Genomic DNA, 22,733 nt, shown 5'->3' with positions numbered 1-22,733 from the left:
CAGGCAGAGTAGTCATATTATTCATTTCTCGTTAAAACACTTTATTTTATTTTGGGGGCGGGGGAGGCTGGCAGGGTCTGAAACTGGAGTCGGTGAAAATTGTTGCTCAAAGAGATAGATTCGACCCGGGAGGAGTCAACTCCAGGGAGAGAAAGCGCCATACCCCTCGCATAGCTGACAATAATGACAGAGAACCGACGTCGTGACCCGAGAAGCCTGAAAGCAGGCAAAACAGAAGTCCTGTTTCGCCTTAGTGGAGAGGAGATGGGCGGAGCAAAGAACGTCCTCTAGTCTAGAGAGCCTCAGGGCCCGCGATCCATTCCGCGCATGCGTCCTCACAGTCATGGCTGCTTTACGAATCTTGTGCTTTCGGCTCGCCAGGGCTCCGCTGAGGTTTTCTCAACGGTGCAGCAGCAGCAGCAGCTCACCTCGCCGCACGCTCACGGTGCCCGAGCGCATCGAGGAGAAGCGACGGGCCGCGCTGCTCGGGGGTGGCCAGGCCCGCATAGATGCCCAGCACCGGCGGGTGGGTGAGAGCGCGTGCCTGCCTCCTTTCTGTCTTCTTTTCCTTTGGTCACAGCTGGCGAGAAGCCCCCCTTGCGTGGTCTGTGGCCGCCGTCCGGTTGCTCAGGGAGACGTGGCAGCCCACCCTGAGCTGCAGTGCTTCCCAGAGGAGCCTCGGCATTTCCTTCCAGAAGGGGCGGCGATATGGGGGGGAAGGGGGCAGACACTTAAAAGACCCGTGCGCACTCTATATTCTAATAGTGTTGGGTGGAGGTGCGAGGCCCAATCCACCAGGCACACACCTGCCTTAAATTTAGCCCTTTGCATTCTGGTGGTATTAGCCTTAATGTGTTTACTTCAGGGCACAGAAACAGCCTGGGGGGTGTCAGGGGTGTACCCTGTTTTCCCGAAAGTAAGACCTACCCCGAAAGTAAGACCTAGCAGTAATTTCTGATGTACCGCTAATTGCCCTAGTGCATTTTTTGGGGCTAAAATTAATATAAGACACTGTCTTATTTTTGGGGAAACACGGTATGTAGTAGAGGGGTGTATGTAGTATATATGTAATATAATTGAGCCTCCCCAGCTCCATCCATCCCTATTTTCTTTCTTTCTTTTTATTTTTTACATTTATATCCCGCTCTTCCTCCAAGGAGCCCAGAGCGGTGTACTACATATTTGAGTTTCTTTTTCACAACAACCCTGTGAAGTAGGTTAGGCTGAGAGAGAAGTGACTGGCCCAGAGTCACCCAGCTAGTATCATGGCTGAATGGGGATTTGAACTCGAGTCTTCCCGGTCCTAGTCCAGCACTCTAACCACTACACCACACTGGCTCCCTCACTGAGGGCTGCAAGAGAATTCACCCCTCTCTCTATATGGGGCCCGTATAGCTGTCTTGGCTATCATTGGGAGCTTTTTTTACTGTAAAGCCGTGCAACACCAGGGCACTTTCAAGATTACACCCTGCAGTGGGGTCACGGTGGATCTCCACACTTCCTGTGTTGTGACACCGCAGTCCCTGTGCTGACAGTAGGGTGCTGTTCACATTTCCGATGCCTTGTTTTGAATTTAATCACTGCGATATAGTGCTATGACATCATGTATTCGGTATAAAAAGATTGCTGGTTTTTTGAGGGTTGTTAGTTTCAATGAGACTGCTCCCCCTGCTGTTTAAGTTTCAGTTCCAATTTGCCTGAATGGAAGCATTTTGCTGCTTTTGAGGAGCTAATTTGGAAAGCACCCAGGAAGGAGTCCTGAGACCCAAAGAGGCATTTCTTATATAAACCACACTGGTGCACTCAACTCCCCCCCCCCCGCCATGTGACAGTCTCCTTACTCATCTTCAGCAATGGGGAAGTGACCATGCAATGGTTATAAACTAGCTCTGTAATGCAAGAATAATCACATTATACTATTCTCACAGAAGCAATTGCCTCTCAAAGCTCCCAGGATCTTTCTGATAATTCCCACATTATACAGCTATATCCTCAGCCATCATAGGGATATAATATTGAAAAGTGTGTACAGACAAATGAAAGCCCTTCTTCACAAAGCACATAATTTGGATATGGAATTTATTGCCATAATTCATTACAATAGCCACTAACTAAGAAAGTCTTTAAAAGGATTAATAAATAACTTAACAGAAGAGAGATACATCAAAAGCTATTAGCCATAGCAGCTGCAACATTTGTTGTGGGCTCATACTTGTTAGACATAATAGCTAAATGGAACCTCCATATTCAGAGGTGGTATGTCTCTGGTTGCCAGATGCTAGGGACAAGCAACAGGAAATACTAGCTATGACCATTATGCTCTGCTTGTAAAACATTAAAAGGTTCTGGCTGGCTGCTGTTGGAAACAGACTACTGTGCAAAATTGACTTTGGTGTGATCTGGCAGGGTAGTGCTCATATTCTTAACTCTGCCCTGCCCTCTGTACAATTCAGTCTTACGGAGAAGCAGCAAGTAGTTCTTATAGATCTCGCATTGTGCTGTATCTATAGAGCCAAGAATCACTCACCACCAGAGAAAAGTATTTAACATTAAATTGTAAATGTGTCATCATCCTATGCAATCAGCCCGTTTTAGCAGTCTCCTTCGTTTGAAAAAGTCTCCTTTGTCATCTCCCTAGAGCTGCTATGGGCAGGCTAGCCTGAAATCTCATAGAGTTTGCAGTGGATGTGAGAATTAATCAGAAGCCTTCTCTGAGCTTCAGTCAAGTGCTATTGTAATAGTTAACAGCGGGAAAAGAAAGTAACCCTGTCATGTAGATATATTTAAGGTGAAATATTTCTGCAGAGGGGATTCCCAGGTCAGATTACATCTTAGCTAGAACTGACTAAAAGTGAAATTTTGGCAGATGAGTTTGTACACAGGCAGTGATTAAATAACTTGGAAAAGGTCAATACAACTTTCTGTGACTGTAAAATTTGAATCGCAAACATGGGATTTTTGTTTGTTCATTGCTTCTTTTACTATAGAGGTTGTTGATGTGGGATTGCAGCTCTTGTTGAATAGATGCTTGTCTGTTCTTGAATCTAGCCAAGCTACTTGTAGCCCATTTTCAGTGCTTGGATCAATGAGTAAAGAGAGAGGATTCATATGAATATTTTTAAAGTTTCTTTTGCGGGGTTTAAGGTTATGACTATTTAGTGTGAATTATATAGCTTTATCCAGTAAATTAAAAAGTAGATAATCTCAATGTATGTATTTGCATGTGTACACATATCTATCTATCTATCTATCTATCTATCTATCTATCTATCTATCTAATTTGCTAAGTGGCTAATCCTGTATGTACCTGTGGCTAATCCTGTGTGTGGCAGGTCTCGGGAGAATTCGCGAGCAAGCTGCCAGGAGGAGAGAAAGAGAAGGTGGCGGTGGCGGGGCGGGGGGAAGCGGGTGGCAACTGCGGGGGGGGGGGAAGGAGGCGGGGGAGGGGGAGAGGAGAAGGCAGCGAGGGGGAGAAAAAAAGGGACAACTAGAGGTTCAGAAGCTCTGCACCTGGGCCAGCTAGTATATATTTATAAATGTACAGTAATAGTGAGGGGATTAAAGGATTTAGATTGTAATTTAAAAGTTTCTAACTGTCCTTATATAAATGTGGTTCCCATGCTGTACCTCTACTGAGAATGAACATTGTAGGAAATGGCTTAGAGCACATTTGTCCCTTGGGATTAGAGCTGCTCCATGGCAGGAATTCTTCTATAACACATAAAAGCCACAACCTGGTAATAAAGGTATTATTGTGGTTTTTGGTACCACAATAGTGTTGGTACACAATGTGTTGGTACACAATGGACCAGTGTTGTCACCTATGATTTTGTATAAAATATTTATGCAGAAAGTTCAAGTTCTTTAAATGTCAGGTTGTAAGACATTCATAGGCTGCTTAGTTATACATTTATTTTTAGAGTACTAATTAACCTCTAAGATTTTTTTTTGTTGCTGCTGACTTTTTCTACCCAATTGTCTACAACTTCAGGCAAGAAAAGTATATTTTATTTCACTTGTACTAGCTATCGTAGAGAAGCACATAAGGTCTACTGGCTATTGGTTTGAATCCCTGCTGGTGTGTTTCTCAGAATATGGGTAACTCCTATACTGGGCAGCAGTGATATAGGAAGGTCCTGAATGACATAATCTCATACTGCTCAGGAGATGGCAATGGTAAACCTCCTCCTGTATTATACCAAGTAAACCACACAGGGGCATAGCAAGGTTGTAGTGGGCCCAGAGACAAGATTTAAAAATGCCCCGTCCCTTTACTGAAGCTCAGCTCATGAAGTAAAGAAATCTTAAATGAGGCTGAATAGTCGTAACAAAAAACATAGTAAAAAATGTCAAAGGATGAATACAACTGAAGGAAGCTCGGGTGTGTGTGTGGCTGGGGAAGTCAGTCATGTGACTTGCCTCTGGGGGGCCCCTCAAGGCAGTGGGCCCCCAGACAACTGTCTCCCCTTGCCCTATTATAGTTACGCCCCTGAAACCCATGGCTCTGTGGTTGCCAGGAGTTGACACTGACTTGATGGCACAACCTTTCCTTTCCTTTCCTACTGTGAATAGTAACTGCAGTCGGAAAGTTAAACATTGAATGCAATTTTTATTCAGTCAGCTAAGATTGTTTTTTTCTTATTTGGTCCTGTCTCACTAGAAACATAATCAATTATGTTTGATTAAAAGTGAGAATCCTTTGCCCCTGCTAGTGCCCCCCACTGGAATTCTTTATGGGTCATTTACTTTTACTCTGTTATATAACACTCAATGGCTTATTTAAAAGGAGAAGAATACCCTTTAAAAATTTAAGAAGTCTCTGGCTACTTGATCATTACAGAAGAGAGCAATTTCTATTACAGAAGTGGAGGATAATAAAATTATTTTATTAAGGGAAGTAATTGAAAAACTGAATCTGAGGGAACTGCTTGGCAGGGCCAAATTTAAGGACATGAATGGAATCTTAAATTGGTAGTTGTCTATTTTTAAGGATGCTTTTTTCTGGAGTACTATAATGATCAAAGCCTTACCTTGTTAATATTTCTTACTCTTCAGGGAAAGCTGACCGCTAGGGAGCGTATTCTTCTCTTATTGGACCCTGACAGTTTTGTAGAATATGACATGTTTGTGGAACACAGATGTGCAGATTTTGGTATGGATGCTGAAAAAAACAAGGTACCAATTTTATTTTTATTTGGCTTTGGGGTGGGAGGGTCTTCGCAAAGCTGTTTTTGGGATTGTTTGATGCTGGAAAATGTCTGTCTGGCTGATCCAGCTCTCTGGTCTCATTTGGATGTAATAGGAAACCATAGTTTCCCATGAAAGTAGTGAGCCTCAGACTGTGGAGGGGAACTGAGGAAGTAGAAGAAACTAGAATATCAAACCATTGTTTGGCGTTGGTTTGTTATCCTGGCTTATTCTAACTCTATTTCTGAATTCTGTATAATCTGCTAAATGTGTAGAATTCAGCCCGCCTAGGATATATGATACATATTTTTCAAAAAGATCTGTGTTCTGCTTTGGAGAACCAGTTTGAGTTTCAGGCCAGCAAATATTCTAATTACTTGTAAGATTTGATTTTTTTTTAAAATCATGTCAGTGTTCTGAACTGGATATTCTTTATTATCTTTTGCAGTATCCTGGAGATAGTGTGGTAACTGGCCAGGGCAGAATTAATGGAAGACTGGCTTATGTCTTTAGTCAGGTATTGCTTTTTTTTGTTCAGCTGTGACATTTTCTTTTGAAACCTCAAAAAAGCTTTCATACTATTTAAAATTTGTTTTTGTTTGTTACATTTATATGCTACTCTTCTTGAAAGGCTCAGAGTGGCTTACAGCATTCTTTAGAGTTAATAATCCTGCCCCCCAAAGGGCTCACAATCTTTTAAAACAATCAAACAAAGTTAAAAAGGGTGGGAGGTGGGGAGTTGTCAGAGGGGAGGTACTTGGTCCTCCTCAAGCCAATGGAGGGGCCTCGCTGCTTGCCTCACGCTCTGCTGCAGCCTGATGACAATTGCTTGATAGTACACTTATTATGTATTTTGCCATTGATATAGTATAATTTAAATTTCACAGTAGGGATGTGCCAAAACATGATTCAGCTGTATGAATTGTGGGCATCTCCCTTTTAAATTGAGGGCTTACACAGTCCCTTTAAAGTGGAGGAGAGCAGGTCTGTACCTGCTCCTCCTCCGCTTGCTGCCATCCTGGTGCTCCCCCCCCCCCCAGCTATTCCCACGTGCCAGCGGGGTGTCTCCCAGCTGCCCCTGCGTGACCCTCTGTGCATGCACAGCAGCCATTTGCAAGGCCAGCAACTATGGTCACTTAAAAACCAGTGAATTTAAGTGATTTTTGGTGGTTCCAAATTTTTATTGAGGTTCAATCTGCTCATTTTTCATAGTGATTCTTGGTGACTCCTAGTGATTTTTAGTACCTTCAGCTTGTTTTCCCTTATTTTTGAGGTGCATTTGCAACTGCGGTTCCCCTAACCCCTTGATTCCCATAGATGTCTTAGTCTTGCCAACTGTGATTTAGGGGTTTTGCAAGAACAGAATCTTCACAGTTGGCAAGGGACGACTGTACTGTATAATTCCCTATAGGAATTTCCCATACAGAGTTAGGACTCTCTTCATTCTCATCAGGAGGGATTAGTACAGGGTTCCATAGAGCCTTTCCTCCTCTCTCTGTCTACTGCCTCATAACTTGTGCTTGAGTAACCTGCACCTGGGTCAAAGGGAGGTATGGGTGGGGATACAGGATACAGGCACAGGCAGTCACTGCAGTACCGGGAGATAATGCTCAGGTGAAGTAATGCTCTGGGAGGTAATGCTGCATGACACATGTACCTGTCCGTATATGTTGATGGGGTATTGGGGGACATGACAATGAAGACAGGGCCTTATGCCAGTCATTCCGCCAGTGGGTGGCTGCGTCCCTGTGGGAATGGCTTGTGCTCCTAATCTTCAAGGAAAGGTCTGTTGGTGACTTTTTAGAAACCTGTTATAGTCCAGGTTTAAGCTAGTTTTGAAGGTCAAGGAGGTATCTGAACCTAGCACAAATCTTTGCCTTTGCTGGGGAATTTTTCTATTTGATCTTAAAACATAGATTTCCTTTTAGGACTTCACTGTGTTTGGAGGCAGTTTGTCTGGAGCTCATGCTCAAAAGATCTGCAAAGTAAGTATTGGATAGGAGATAATAGTAACAAAATGGTCAGTGGAGGCAAGCTGCAAAATAAAACTGTCATATAGTTTAAAAGTGTATCCTGGTTCACATGAATCCTTGTGGCATGGTTCTCCCTATCTTCTCTTCTAATCAGTCCTTCTTAAGCCTTAGAACTTTTTGTAAAAGTGTAGATATATTTTTCTGTGCAACCGCTCCCCCTCACTTTCAGCTCATACGTCCTAATCTCTGGAGTCATGTCCCCAGATTTTACCCTTTTGTTTATCCAGTCCACTGCCATTGATTCTCCTTTCATGAAACAGGACAATCTTCCTCCATAATGATTTGATGTCCATTTTGTTATTTCAGAAGCCAAGATGTTGATAGGATAAAATACTGGACATTTAATGCATCCACCACTACATTTGAGGTCAGAACAACCCCAGATAAGTGGTAGAATAGATGAGTTCTAAGCTGAGTTTAGGGAAAGCGTCTTTTAGAAAAGTATCCATATTTGACTTCATTATAATTATAATAAGTAATTGATATCCTTCTTCGTTTGATAGTCATTTCTAGATGATAGTAATCTAATAGTTAAAATATGTGACTTATTTCTAGAAACGAATGGTAAGCCATTCATATTAGTGCATTTTCACTTGTTACATTGTCACACAACCTCTCAGTGCCCAGTAACAGAGACTTCAGGAGATCCAGTAGGGTATGAAAAAACCTTTAAAGAGCAGAGTTAATTGCAACATGTAAGTGTAATAATAGTGAGTTGTCAGGTGTGGGTGATGGGTTGCCAGTAGTTTCTGTGGAGGCCTTTCAAGGAAGCAGAGATAATGAATCAAATTTGGATACATTCTGATTAAAAGTTCAAGTCCCTTGTTCACAGTAAAACTGAGTGACCATTTGGGTAAGCCACAATAGGCTACTTTATACTCTTGAGTTGTGACTTCTGTCTAATCATGAGTTTCTGATTCTTCAGGTCATGGATCAGGCTGTTATGGTTGGTGCTCCGGTGATTGGACTAAATGATTCAGGAGGAGCCCGTATCCAAGAAGGAGTAGAGTCACTGGCTGGTTATGCTGATATTTTTTTGGTAAGAAGCATTTGTGGAAGCAGGCTGATTCTTGACCCTACTGTAGTGATCAACCTCCCCTTCCTCTAAAGAGTTAACAGGCAGTGAACCCTTGTCTCAGCTGATAGGCTGTTGAGCTTCAGGGCAGTCAATCAGTACACCAGGTGAGTGTGGCCTAGATAACGGTTGCTGGGAATTTTGGGAACAAGGAGGACGATCTTTGTTGTAGAGAAGCATGTGTGGAAAGGCTTAGTGAGGGGCATGGAGTTTTTGCTCCCTGATGGTCAAAGCCAGCATGGATGTTTCTCACATGGAATAACTGCAGATCCTTGAAAGGATTGCAGGAAGCTTGATTCTCATCAGGTGTTGGGTGAGTTTTCAAGGGAAAGGGGATTCAGCATAGGGAACAGTTTGTTAGTCAGATTTTGCATTAGAAACTTATATTTATTTGTGTGTGTGCTTTGCATATTCCTGATACTGTTCTATTATTGTTTACCTGCAACGTAATTGAAATAAGATACATTAGCCTACGCTCAAACCACCTCGGGCGTTGCAAAAGACTCTGTAAACTGTTAAGCGTGTCTAAATGCAACCTGAAACTGAAGCCTAAGGACAACCCATTTTTGTAACCTACTAAGTATTTGTGAGTGTATTTAAAACCAGAAAGCCTCAGATGGAAGCAGTTTGTAGTAATTGAATAAAACTTTTTTTTGTTCTTTTCTTTTTACAAGCCTTTCAGAGTTGGTTTTTAACTGAGGAAAAAGTGGGGCAGAAGGTGGATTTCTGTGGTGCAAAAGCATCCTCAAGTGCTCAGCAGCTATCAGTTTCTCTCATCCTGTGTAAGCTTACACATGGAAGTTTTTTCTTTAAATTTGCCCAATACCCAATTACAGAAGGACCTTGGATTAAAGCACCCAATCCACTGGTCCAGTTCTCTGCAAGTTTTAGGGTGCTTGGTGGTAGCATTTTAAATCTGCCGGAAATATAGAAAAGTTTTAGGAGAAGCCTAGCCTGGGATAACTCGCATTTCTTATCCTAAACATGAGCTAACTCTGAGACAAAGGCTTTAATCCATTACACCTACAAATACAAAGTGTAATTCAGACTAGATGGTATGGGAGCCACTTTGGACATTCTAAAGAAGCAATTACAGAGGGACCATCAGATCTTTGTGGTGGTTCGATATAAGAACATAAAAACAGCCCTGCTGGATCAGGCCCAAGGCCCATCTAGTCCAGCATCCAGTTTCTCACAGTGGCCCACCAGATGCCGCTGGAAGCCACAGACAGGAGTTGAGGGCGTGCCCTCTCTCCTGCCATTACTCCCCTGCAACTGGTACTCAGAGGCACCCTGCCCTTGAGGCTGGAGGTGGCCCACAGCCCTCCGACTAGTAGCCATTGATAGACCTCTCCTCCATGAAGTCATCCAAACCCCTCTTAAAGCCATCCAGGTTGTTGGCTGTCACCATGTCCTGTGGTAGAGAGTTCCACAAGTGGATCATGTGTTGTGTGAAAAAGTACTTCCGTTTGTTGGTCCTAGACCTCCTGGCAATCAATTTCATGGAGTGACTCCTGGTTCTAGTGTTGTGTGAGAGGAAACAGAATTTCTCTCTCTCCACTTTCTCCACACCATGCATGATTTTATAGACCTCTATCATGTCTCCGTGCAGTCGTCTTTTTTCTAAACTAAAAAGCCCCAGGTGTTGTGGTCTTGCCTCATAAGACAGGTGCTCTAGGCCCCTGATCATCTTGGTTGCCCTCTTCTGTACCTTCTCCAGTTCAACAATGTCCTTTTTAAGATGTGGTGACCAGAATTGTATGCAGTACTCCAAGTGTGGTCGCACCATAGTTTTGTATAAGGACATTATAATGTTAGCCGTTTTATTTTCAATCCCCTTTCTAATGATCCCTAGCATGGAATTTGCCTTTTTCACAGCTGCTGCACATTGAGTCGACACTTTCAACGAGCTGTCAACCACAACCCCAAGATCCCTCTCCTCTTCCGTCACCGACAGCTCGGATCCCATCAGCATATACTTGAAGTTGGGGGTTTTCGTCCCAATGTGCATCACTTTACATTTGCTAACATTGAACCGCATTTGCCATTTTGTCACCCACTCCCCCAGTTTGGAGAGATTCTTTTGGAGCTGCTCGCAATCCGTTTGGGATTTCACTACCCGAAAGAGTTTGGTATCATCTGCAAATTTGGCCACATCTCTGCTTACCCTGCTTCTAGATCATTTATGAATAAATTAAAAAGCACCAGTCCCAGTACAGATCCCTGGGGGACCCCACTTCTTACTTCCCTCCATTGTGAAAACTCTCCATTTATACCTACCCTCTGTTTCCTGTCTTTCAACCAGTTAGCAATCCACACATGTACTTGTCCCTTTATCCCATGACAGCTAAGTTTCCTCAGGAGTCTTTGATGAGGAACTTTGTCAAAAGCTTTTTGGAAGTCCAGGTATACTATGTCAACTGGATCACCTTGATCCACACGCTCGTTGACACTCTCAAAGAACTCAAAAAGGTTGGTGAGGCAAGAGATACCTTTGCGGAAGCCATGCTGGCGCACTCCCAGCAGGGCCTGTTCTTCTAGGTGCTTTACAATTTTATCCTTGAGGATGCTTTCCATCAATTTGCCTGGAATGGACGTTAGGCTAACTGGCCTGTAATTTCCCATATTGCCCCTGGATCCCTTTTTGAAAATCGGTGTTACATTTGCTACTCTCCAGTCCTCTGGTACAGAGCCTGATTTCAGGGATAAGTTAAATATTTTGGCAAGGAGGTCGGAAATTTCACATTTGAGTTCTTTGAGGACTCTTGGATGGATGCCATCTGGCCCTGGTGATTTCTTAGGTTTCAGTTTTTCCAGACAGTTTAGAACATCATCCCTTGTCACTTCTATCTGACTCAGCTGTCTAGCCTCCATCCCTAAAAAGCCTGGTTCAGGAGCAGGTATATGTTCAGTATCCTCTGCCGTGAAGACAGATGCAAAGAACTCATTCAGCTTCTCTGCAACCTCCATATCCTCCTTAATAATACCTTTCACTCCCTCATTGTCTAATGGTCCAACTGCCTCCCTGGCAGGTTTCCTGCTTCTGATGTACTTAAAGAAGTTTTTGTTATTCCCCTTGATACTTTTTGCTAAATGCTCCTCAAACTCTCTTTTTGCCTCCCTTATTGTCACTTTGCATTTCTTTTGCCTGAGTTTGTGTTCCTTTCTGTTCTCTTCGTTTGGACAGGCCTTCCAATTTCGGAAGGAAGTCTTCTTCCCTTTTATGGCTTCCTTAACGGTACCCTTTAGCCATGCTGGCATCCTCCTGGACTTAGTGGTACCTTTCCTCCTTTTGGGTATACAATCTAACTGGGCTTCTAGTATTGTAGTTTTGAGTAAACTCCATGCACTCCAGAGCGAAGTGGCTCTCCTGATTTTCCCCCTCAGCTTTCTTTTCACCATACTCCTCATTTTGGAGAAGTTTCCTCTTCTGAAATTCAAAATGTCTGTGTTAGACATCCTTGGTGATTCTCTCCCCACATGTATGCTGAAATTGATGGCACTGTTGTCACTGTTCCCTAAAGGATCGATAACACTGACATCACGCACCAGGTCCTGGGTGTCACTCAGAATTAGATCCAAGGTCGCCTTCTCTCTGGTCGGTTCCATGACCAACTGTTCTAGGGCACAGTCAATCAGCGTATCTAGAAATTTGACCTCTTTGACCTGACTTGAATGTGAATTTATCCAGTCTATGTGTGGGTAGTTGAAATCACCCGTAATTACAGCCCTGCCTCACCTTGACGCCTCCCTGATTTCCTCCTGCAACTCCCAGTCACTGTCAGCATTTTGATCCGGAGGGCGATAGCACGTCCCCAGTAGCACGTTTCCTTTCCGGCCTTGTATAGTCACCCACAGGGTTTCTGTGGAGGACTCCAGTCCACTTAGGTTTTCTAGCTTGTTAGATTCTATCCCTTCTTTAACATACAGTGCTACCCCTCCTCCAAGGCGCCCCTCCCTGTCCTTTCTATTGAGTTTATACCCAGGGATAACAGTGTCCCACCGGTTCTCACTGTTCCACCATGTTTCTGTTATGCCCACTATGTCTATTTCTGCGTTAGAAACCAAGCACTCCAGCTCACCCATCTTTGCTCGGAGGCTTCTGGCATTGGCATACAAGCACCTATACACTGAATCTCTCCCCTGATGTATGCTATTCTTTTGACTCTTTGACCTGCTGGCACAGGCTCCCGTCTGCTCTTTATGCGGTTCTGCTCTGTCCCCTTCTGTTTTATTTGAATTCTTTGCAGCCTCACACTTTAAAGGATGGCTTTTGCCAAACAGGATACTGCCCAGCTCCCACCGGCTGTTCCCCAGGTGTCATTTTAAAAGCTGCTCTGCAACCTTTTTGATTTTAAGCGCCAGCAGTCTGGTTCCATCTTGGTTCAAGTGCAGCCCGTCCCTTTTGTACAGGCCTTGCTTGCCCAAAATGTGTCCCAGTGCCTAACAAATCTAAACCCCTCCTCCCGGCACCAACGTCTCATCCACGCATTGAAGCCCCTCAGCTCTGCTTGTCTCTCTGTACTTGCGCGTGGAAATGCTACCTTGGGGGTCCTGGACTTCAAAATGCTACCTATCAGCCTAAATTTGGCTTCCAGGACCTCCTGACTGCATTTCCCCACATCACTGGTGCCGGCGTGCACCACGACAGCTGTCTCCTCCCCAGCACTGCCTAGGAGCCTGTCTAGATGCTGCATAATGTCTGCAACCTTCGCACCAGGCAGGCAAGTCACCGTGTGGTCAACACGCGGGTCACAAACCCATCTCTCTATCCCTCTAATGATCGAATCACCCACTACAAGGAGGCCCACTACAAGGAGGCCTCCACCCCCTACAAGGAGGCCCCCACCCCCCAGAGGAGTATCCCTGTGCAAGAGGATATGGGCTCATCATCCACGGAAGGGGTCCCTTCTAAAGGAGCATTTCCCTCTTCCTCAGACCGATGTCCTCCTTGCCCAAGACCTTCATTCTCCCTGATAGCAGAGGAGCTACCAGCCCTGGAGTGGGATGCCTCTATCACACCCCTGAAGGTCTCATCCACATGTCTCTCTGAGCTTCTCCAGATCCGCCACCTTGGTCTCGAGGGAACGGATTTGTTCCCTGAGAGCCAGGAGCTCCTTGCACTGAGCACACACCCATGACTTCTGCCCATGGGCAAATAGTCGTACATGTGGCACTCTGTGCAATACACTGGGAAGCACCCCTTGCCCTGCTGACCTTCTATCTTCATACTGTTTTGGTTGGCTGCTTACAGTATTTAGGGAGCTTATTGTCCGTTTATTAGATAGTTTATTAGGATAGGTCTCAGCTGTAATGGTCAACTATTTAAGGAGGTCAACTATTTAACTGTCCAAACAGTCTTTCCCAAGAATATGAGGGGTACGAGGGAGGGATATATACTTACGTTCTCTTCTCCACCAGGCTCCTTGTGATCCTTGTGATCGCAGGGGCTTGTTCCAGGCTCCCCCGCACACTTCCCGCTAAACTCCTGCAAAACTCCTACGTCCTGTTTGCTATCCCTGTTTGCTATGCTCTCGGGCCTTCACCTCAAATGTAGAGTAGCCTTCCAACTGCCACACAGGATGTGAGTCACAGGAAAGGAATGTGGGCCTCTCCCAGCCCTAGATGACTCCACCCCCACCACTGAGTAAACACCGCCTTTAGGTAACCCTAAGAACTCCTAGCCCTGTGATATCTTAACCCTAACAAGTAACCCTAACAAGTAATACGCACAGAGATAGAGAGACTAAGACCTACCCCTTAAAGAGAAACAGCCCCTGCAAAACTCCCCTCTTCCTGTTAGTTTTTTTCAAGGGGAAAAGGCTAGATGATATCCTTCACAACATTGGCTCTGTGCCTGTGCATTAGTCCTTGCAGAAGGATTCACAAGTTCCTTGAAACACTCATAGGCCCTACTCTTTGCGCACGGAGCACACTTGGTATTCTTGGTGTCGGAGTGCGCTCTCCTTCAGTTCCTTTCCGTCCGCCATTGTGTGTGCTTCCCCTGGGATTTGCTCCTTCATTGTCCCCAGTTCCTGGAAAACAAAGATTTATTTGGCTTACTGGACTTCTGGAACAGTTTTGACTACTCTGCCTCATGTCTTGGGTTTGGCTTACTTCTCGGTCTAATGGACTCTTTAAAAACCATTCAAATGGTATTCTTTCTGCTGTGGAATCTTGCCCTCCTCTGATAGGCACAACTTTTGTCTTCTTCGCCTCAGAGAGGACCATATTGTCTGGTCCTGTAAAATTTGTTTGTCCTTCTCGAAACAAACAAGGAGTCAATTGCGTTTGAAGACCACTTTATATGAGACCGCCCTGCGCCTTCCAACCTCGATGCTGTCGACATTATCAACGTCGGCTTCTAAGCCTCAACTAGAGGCCTCATCTGGTGCTTTCAAGAAGCCTCAGAATCTCCTTAAGGAATCCCATTACAAGCACCACAAGAAATGCAAACACAGGGAGGGCAATTCTTTGCTGTTGTCCAAGTGCCATAAGTCATCCTCAACGTTGACGTTGCTGACCTCTGCCAAGCCAGCCTCTTCATCCACTGGGCTGTTGCCTTTGGTTCTGGCTCCGACATTGGCTGTGTCATTCAAGTCTGTCAGGCTGCACTCATCGTCCATGTCATTGCGTCCACTTCCATCATCAATGCCATTGAGACAGATTCTATCTGCAGTCCAGATTGTCTGCTCCCATTCATCTTCATCCTCTTGGGAGATTATTGAACAATCTTTGTCTGCTCCTCTTTTGTTCACCCTTGCAATGCTGGTTTCGGTGTTGATGTCGTCTGTCGCCCCAACCAACATCTCCGTGTCCAACTCAGATATTGACCTTGACCGTCTTCACCATGCCTAAGGGACCACACCATCTGTTTAGACATCGCTGTCCTTCAGTTCCAGTTTCCTGTTGGCGTTGACAATATCGAAGAACATGCCACCTATGCCTGATTTTTACTACATTCTGGGATCTCCACTAACTACACTGTTCGGTTCAACTTTCAAAGACTTTTCTTTTCACAGTCTTGATATTGACGATGAGTCAGATACCAGAGTACCGAGGATAGCCAAGACACCTTCAGCATCTCCTGAGAAGACCATACCTGCCTGTTCTCCATCCCATCAACCAACTCATCCCTGGAAAGAGCAACAAAGCTGCTGTCTTCCAACTTACTCTCCTTACAGAAGAAGAGTAGATTATTGGAGCTCCCTGGGGCCCTTGACCCTGGTTATATCAGAAGGTTGGGAAGGGTTTTTGAGATCTCCTGTATGCACCTTTGCCTACATTTCCTTACACTTATGAGGAGTTTAGACTTTGGAAATTAAAGTTAAAATCCACCTCTTCTTCTCAGGGTCAAACCCTGGTTCTTCATATTTCCAGCGTCTTTTGGTCCCTCCTCCTGTTCCTCAACCTCCAGCAACACAACCTATTGCTCTGGTCCATCCACTACCTCCTGCTACACTGGTCCATACACATATTCCAGCAAAACAACCTGCTATTCCTCCGCCGCCTCAAGGTGTTTCCTCTGTTTCTGGTAAACAACACTCGGGTGAGGATTATGTGTCCATTTTTGAGTCAGACGATGACTCCACTGTAACAGAAAGTCCGTCAGGCACTTTCCCTGATGATAATGTGCCCAACAACCGACTCTTCAGATTCTCCTACTGAGGAGGCTAATCTCACCAAGTCCAGGTCTCAGAAATGTCCAAAGTCCTGGGCTTAGGGCTCAAGTCTCCTGCCCAAACAGTTAGTGGCCCTGTTGATGACTTCATGGCATCTACTTTCACATCCCATCCTGTGGCCCTGCCTATTCTCCCAATCTTGATTAATTCTGCTGTCAGCTGGGTGGCTCCTTCTACTTCCATCTCCACTTCCAGATACTTGGAGAACTTTTATAGGGTGCAGGAAGAGGACTTTTATTCAACCCCCCCCCCGCCATCTCTAACTCATTGGTGGTGGACTGTGCGATCATTAATAGATCCGGCTGTAAACACTCTGTGCCGGTTGATAAAGAGGGCAGGAAGTTAGGACCATAGGAACATAGGAAGTTGTCATATACTGAGTCAGACCATTGGTCTATCTAGCTCAGTATTGTCTTCACAGACAGGCAGTGGCTTCTCCAAGGTTTTGCAGGCAGGAATCTTGAAGAAGCCAGGGAGGGAACTTGAAACCTTCTGCTCTTCCCAGAGCGGCTCCATCCCCTAAGGGGAATATCTTACAGTGTTTACACTTCTAGTCTCCCTTTCATATGCAACCAGGGCGGACCCTGCTTAGCTAAGGGGACAAGTCATGCTTGCTACCACAAGACCAGTTCTCCTCTCCTAACCAGTTCTCCTCTCCTTGGATTCCATTAGACATAAAATCTACTCCTCTCCCTCCCTTTCCATGAAAATTGTGAATTACATGGTTTGAATGGCCAAATACCATTACTCTATGTGGGAAAACTTTAAAGATATGCAGCATGCTTCTTAGGTTCTCCAGTTGCGCTTCAAAGACCTCTTTAAATCTGCCAGCATCACCCATCAGTCGCTTAGTACGGCCAAAGAGCTTACGGAATGGAATCCTGCACACTAGCCAGTGCTGTTTCTCTCCATAGGCATGCATGGCTGTGTTCTTCCCTCCAACAAGTCATGTGGGATAAGATAGAGGACCTGCCTTTTGATGGTGAGGGCCTATTTAGCACTGACACTGATGACACCATGGAGCGCATGAAAAGTCTAGGTTCATGGCCAGAACCTTTATCACCACATCTATGCTTCATACCTATTTACAATGCTATCGCAAGTTTGACAAGCCTAGGTCTAATTTCAACAGGTTGGATCATAAAGACTACCATACGCCTTTTCAGCATTCTCAAAAGCACTTATTTCCACAATGGCAGAAACAAAATCCTAAGCCAGGAGGTCCTGATGTCTCTAAACAGGGCCTTTGACTTCTCCACCATCTTGCCCATTTTAACCAATCTTTCCTCTATCTGGCTCGCCCCGTACCTAGCACTCTGGCATCATATCACATCCAGTGTCTAGGTGCTAAGTATCATCTCCACTGGCTACGCCATAGAGTTTCACTTTCCGCTTCCTGGGATAACCCCCCCCCCCGCAACTCCTACTCTTTTAGCGGAGGCACAAGAGCTCTTATCCAAAGGAGCTATAGAGCCTATTTCCCCAGAAACCAGGTGGGCAGGGTTCTACTCCCAATACTTTCTAGTCCCCAAAAGGGATGGAGGCCTTTGTTTAATCCTGGACCTATGTTCACTAAGTGAATTCATACACCAGGAAATTTTGAATACTGACTTGACAACAGCTTCTCCCCCTCCTGTCTGAAGAAGAGTGGCTTGCTACTCTAGATCTCACGGATGCCTACTTTCATGTAGTGATCTGTTCCCGACATAGGAAATATCTACGCTTTACTGTGGGAGACCAGGTTTAACAATATGACATCCTTCCTTTCAGCCTTTCCACAGCTCCTCACATGTTCACAAAGTGTGTTAGTCTGATTATTGCCCATCTAAGGACTTGGAGAATATCCATCTTTCCTTTCTTGGATGATTGGCTATTACCTTGTGCAACAGGGACATGCTGACCGATCATATCAGCCAGCTCCTCTCTCTGTTGGACAACCTGAGCATCCCAGTAAATTGGAAAAAGCCCAATTTGTCTCCCCAACAGTCTCTTCTGTATATAGGTGCAATTCTTGGTGCAAGCTCAAACATACTTTCCTCCCGGAGGAGCGTCAGCTTGCAGTAGCACATCTTGTTCAGCCTGACTCAAAGTGTGCAGACCATTCAGCACCTTTTTGGGCTTGATGGCATCCTGCATCAGGTGAATTACACCAGACTGAGTGTGTGGCGCCTCCACCTGTGGCTCCTGTCCACATTCAAACTGAATGTTGATGACCAAAACCTACAGCTTGTGCTACCAGAAACGGTATTGGACTCCCTTCTTTGGTTGACTCTACCAGAAAATCTCATCATGGGTCTACCATTCCATCCACCTACACCAACGATATCCATAATTACAGACGCATCTCTGAAGGGCTTTGGCGCTCATTGCACAGGCCTTCATGCACAGGGCTTCTGGAACCATCAGCAGGCTTCTTTTCATATCAGTTTTCTGGAGCTTCTGGCAGGCCTCCTGGCCGTGAAGTCATTCCTTCCACTTTTAACTGGCAAAACGATTCAGGTGCTACTAGACAACACCACGGCAATCATATATATAAACCGATGGGGACTTGTTTGCTACATGACACAACAAAAAATGCCAGCTTTTCTGCTCCAGGATAGTGTAGAAAGGAAGTGCAGTGTAGAAAGGAAGATGCCTTTCAGATGCTTTGGAAGGACCATCTGTTTTACCTCTTCCCACCCTTCTTGCTCCTATCCAAAGTCTTAAGCAAAATCCTACTCCACAGGATGAAGTGCATTCTACTTATACCATGGTGGCTGAGACAACCATGGTTTCCTCCTCGTCCCACTGTCATCTCCACCAATGTCTGGACCTCCTCCTGTCAGAATAACAGCAAGGTTCTTCACCACAGTCTCAGGATGCTGAATATGACTGCGTGGAGACTGAACGTCTAGATAACATCCTTCTTCATGAAAGGAAAGCTTCCACCAGATGTAATTACAGCTGCAAATGAAAAAGGTTTTCAATTTACACATGGGCCAAAGTCTTTGACCCATCTACAGTATCTGTATGTCAAGTCTTTCTCTACCTTATCTCTGTTAAATAATCTGGACTCTCAAATTCCTCCGTTAAAGTTCATATGCCAGACCTTTCTGCCATGCATCCTGGTTGGGGTTCCAAATTGCTTTCCCCCCACCCTGTAAAAGATTTCTTAAAGGCCTAAATATCCCTTTTCTTTCAGTTAGGAAGCCTATTGAACCCTGAAGCCTTTCTCTAGTCTTCTCAACTCTCACTGAGGCCCCCTTTGAGCCTCTAACCTTGGCATCACTCAAATTACTCACTATGAAAACAGCTTTCCTAATCGCTGTCAACACTGCCAGAAGGATTAGTGAATTGACTGCCTTGCGGGTTGATGCTTTTATCCCAATAAAGTAGTCATGCGCACTGACCCCGCTTTCCTACCCAAGGTAGTCTCTAACTTCCACATCAACCAAGAAATTATTTTCCCTCCCTTTTTCATGAATCTGGTTTTGCCTCTTGAATGCTCCCTGCATTTTCTACAAGTTCACAGGGCACTTTTGTTTTACATGAACAGAACTAAGGACTTCAGGAAATTCAACATATTTTTAATAACTTTTGATGGTCCCAATAAGGGCCAGCCTGTCTCTAGACAAAGACTGTCTGAATGGCTGGTTCAGGTTATCTTCACGTGTTATGAGAAGCAAGGGGTAATACCACCACCTGCTATCAAATTACATTCCACTAGAGCAATGGCCACTTCAGCTGCTCACCTGTCTGGAGTTAGCTGCTCTGATATCCGTAAAGCCACTACTTGGTCTACTGACCTACCCTTTGTTATGTATTATAAGCCCTAGACATCTGCTCCATGGCTGAGGCTGGTTTTGGGGTACAGTCCTTAAGAAGGTCTTTTAACCTCACCCTTGGACTCACCTCTTTTTATTACGAGCTCGCTAATCACCCATGTTGCGAAGGATGCCGGACCACCACAAAAATAAACAGATTGCTTATCTGTAACGTTTTGTCATTTGATGGTCCAGTATCATTCACAACACTCACCCAGCCTTCCCGCTTATCGGATGGACACTTACCATGACTTACCTGTCTCCTGAAACATGAACTCTGGTTTTCACAGTGGCCATCCAGGATCTGAGGGAGGGGGTGGTCTGGTGCCAAGAATACCAAGGGTGCAAAGGGTGGGGCTTCAGATCACTTTGAGGAGTTTGTGAATCCTTCCATAGAGCTACAGGCGCAGAGCCCATTTTGTGAATGATACAGGACCACCAAAAGATCAAAAGTTACAGGTAAGCAATCTGTTTTTGTTACTTTCCTGCAGCTTTCAGCTCTCATGTGTAGGTGAGGAGATGTTCTCTTGAGGTAGTGACAGAGTACACATCTCCACCTCTTGGTACAGTAAAAGATCTTGAAGTGGTGTGAGATGAAATTAGTTACATTTCTTCTGTAACATTTGCTGCTTCTAAAGTGGCCCTACCTTAGGAGATCTCAGATTCTGGTCATAACCTCCCTGTTCCAGCATCTCTAGTAGCACTTCCTTCGTGTGAGTTTTGATCTGATGCAACACCTATAAAATATTCTCAAATTGCATATATAGTCCTGAACTAGTATAATATCAAAGCTCACAGTTTAAGGCCACTTCACATTATGTGACAGTGATGTGCTGCAGCCATTACTACCCTCTCTGCTCCCAGGCAGGAAGGAGGAATCCTTGTTGTTTTCTGGGTTGATGAAGAGGGGCAGCAGCTGGGAGCAGTGTTCTTCTTAACTGAGATTGCAACCCTGGGGTATGAATGGGATTCTTCGCCTGTGTCTCTCTGTGCCAGCTGTCAAAAGCAGCAGCAGCAGCAGCAGCTGCAGACAGATTGAGGATTCATACTTCTGTGGCCTCATTGAAAGGTTGCTGCACTGAATCTTAATCTTGGATACTTCATTTTTTTTTAAAAAGGCCTCTGTCTTGTGCCTTTTCCCTGTTGCCTTGCCTGCTTTGGGTGGATAGGATTGTGTAGAAGTTTGATTAATTTGGTAAAAAAGCAAATGGGAATTTGGAATCCTGGTTAGTGGATCAGCCAAAAACCTAGAACAGATCAGTTTTTTCTTTCTATAGGCATATAGGTTACCACAACATACTCATCCCCATTTTATATATAATTGTTTATTTTAAAACTTTAACACAAACTTAGAAATGTGGAGTCTTCTAAGATAGCAGCAAAATTTAGCTATTTTGGGAGCTTTGGCTGGAAAGTGGGATAAAAAAATAAATGAGTGCTTATTTCCTGTTGCAGAGAAATGTTTTATGTTCTGGAGTAGTACCACAAATTTCTCTTATCATGGGCCCTTGTGCAGGAGGTGCTGTCTACTCTCCTGCTTTAACAGATTTCACATTCATGGTCAAGGTAAGAATGTGACGTTAGTTTTCTTAAAGATTCGTTTGTGATTAAGGGACTTGAATATGCCTGGGTGGACAGTATTTGGATTTGGTCCTTTGCTTTCACCTAAATTACAGGTTATCTGTACTGACCCCATATGATAGCACACTGCATACACCTCCAGGATACTATATATGATATCTCTCCCTGTCTACCCAAGCACCCTTTTGCATGTGTTTTGACTGCTGAGAAACAAGATAAGGCCGCAAATTCAGCTATTCTAAAAGTTAGAAATTACCCTGAGATGAGTAAACATACTTTTTCACTAGAGGGTTGGCCACCATATAACTTAAAAACTTAGGCTGTAATTGTCAGCTGTTCACTTTAACATCTTCCAGTTAGGTCCTATCATAAATTGCTATTAAGGCAATTGGCTTTGAGTTGTTAGAGGTCTTTTTGGAAATAAAAGCTGAAGGAAGATGTTAAAACAGGGACATATATTTAAGGTGGCATACATTTTGAGGTGAGCAAGAAAGAGAGAGATTTAGGAAATAAATTAGTGGTAATTCAAAGTAAGTGTCATGTTAGCATGAATAAAATTTTTAGAACTTGATATGTGTAATTATGAGCCAAGTGTTCATATTTTAAAAACTATTAAGGGATGAAGAATGCAAGCATTTGAATGTTGCATCTTGCTTTTCATTAAATGCAGTTGTTTTCCAGGACACATCCTATCTGTTCATAACTGGCCCTGATGTAGTCAAATCAGTCACCAATGAAGATGTCACTCAGGAGCAACTTGGAGGTGCGAAGACACACACTGCAGTATCAGGTCAGAAACTGCCAACTTGCTTAATTTAAGTTTCTGTTCAGTCTCATCATGAAGTGACTGGAGAGCACAACAGAAAACACTGCAATCCTGTCAATCAGTATTCATTATACAGTATTCTTCTGAAAACTGTGTTGCAGAAGGTGGAAGAGGATTGTGGCTAGAGGCAGTGCAATAAGGGTGAATAATATATTGGAACTGCTGCTTTGTGCAATGAAATATTTAAACATGGTAAAGAGAAACATACCATTAGAACTGCCCAACTAGATTAAAGCAAAGATCCATCTATGCCTGCATTCTTTTCTGAACAGCAACCAGCCAGATGTACCTGGGAAGCTTGCAGGTAGAGTGTCAATCCCCTTGCAAGCATCTAATATTCAGAGATATGCCTCTGTACGTGGGATTCCACTTAGTTATTGTAGCTAATAGCCATAAACATACATGTCTTCAATGAATTTGTGTAATCCTTAAAAAAAAAAAGTTAAATTAGCAAATGTTCTTAATCACATTTGGCAGTGCATTCTGTCAGTAAATTAGACATTGTGTAAAAAATACTGTTTCTCTTCCTGCCAGTTACTTTCATTA

At 44.2% G+C, this 22,733-nt stretch overlaps 1 protein-coding gene across 2 annotated transcripts in view; it reads left to right on the top strand.

The window, feature by feature from the left end:
* The first annotated feature begins 266 nt into the window (after window positions 1–266).
* PCCB (propionyl-CoA carboxylase subunit beta) overlaps window positions 267–22,733 on the top strand; it is a 52,154-nt gene continuing 29,687 nt past the window's right edge. Inside the window, exons 1-7 of one of the 2 annotated variants that reach the window (XM_053310207.1) lie at window positions 267–526; window positions 5,056–5,175; window positions 5,636–5,704; window positions 7,116–7,172; window positions 8,146–8,259; window positions 21,236–21,346; window positions 22,043–22,151. In XM_053310207.1, the coding sequence (XP_053166182.1) occupies window positions 344–526; window positions 5,056–5,175; window positions 5,636–5,704; window positions 7,116–7,172; window positions 8,146–8,259; window positions 21,236–21,346; window positions 22,043–22,151 (763 nt within the window). In that variant the 5' untranslated portion in view covers window positions 267–343. Of the gene's footprint in view, window positions 527–5,055; window positions 5,176–5,635; window positions 5,705–7,115; window positions 7,173–7,526; window positions 7,588–8,145; window positions 8,260–21,235; window positions 21,347–22,042; window positions 22,152–22,733 lie in introns of those variants that run through there. The other variant, XM_053310208.1, reaches the window with a different exon arrangement.

Source organism: Hemicordylus capensis, chromosome 3 (assembly GCF_027244095.1).
Source record: "Hemicordylus capensis ecotype Gifberg chromosome 3, rHemCap1.1.pri, whole genome shotgun sequence".
NCBI lineage: Eukaryota > Metazoa > Chordata > Lepidosauria > Squamata > Cordylidae > Hemicordylus > Hemicordylus capensis.
This window is presented reverse-complemented; position numbering and strand designations above follow the sequence as displayed.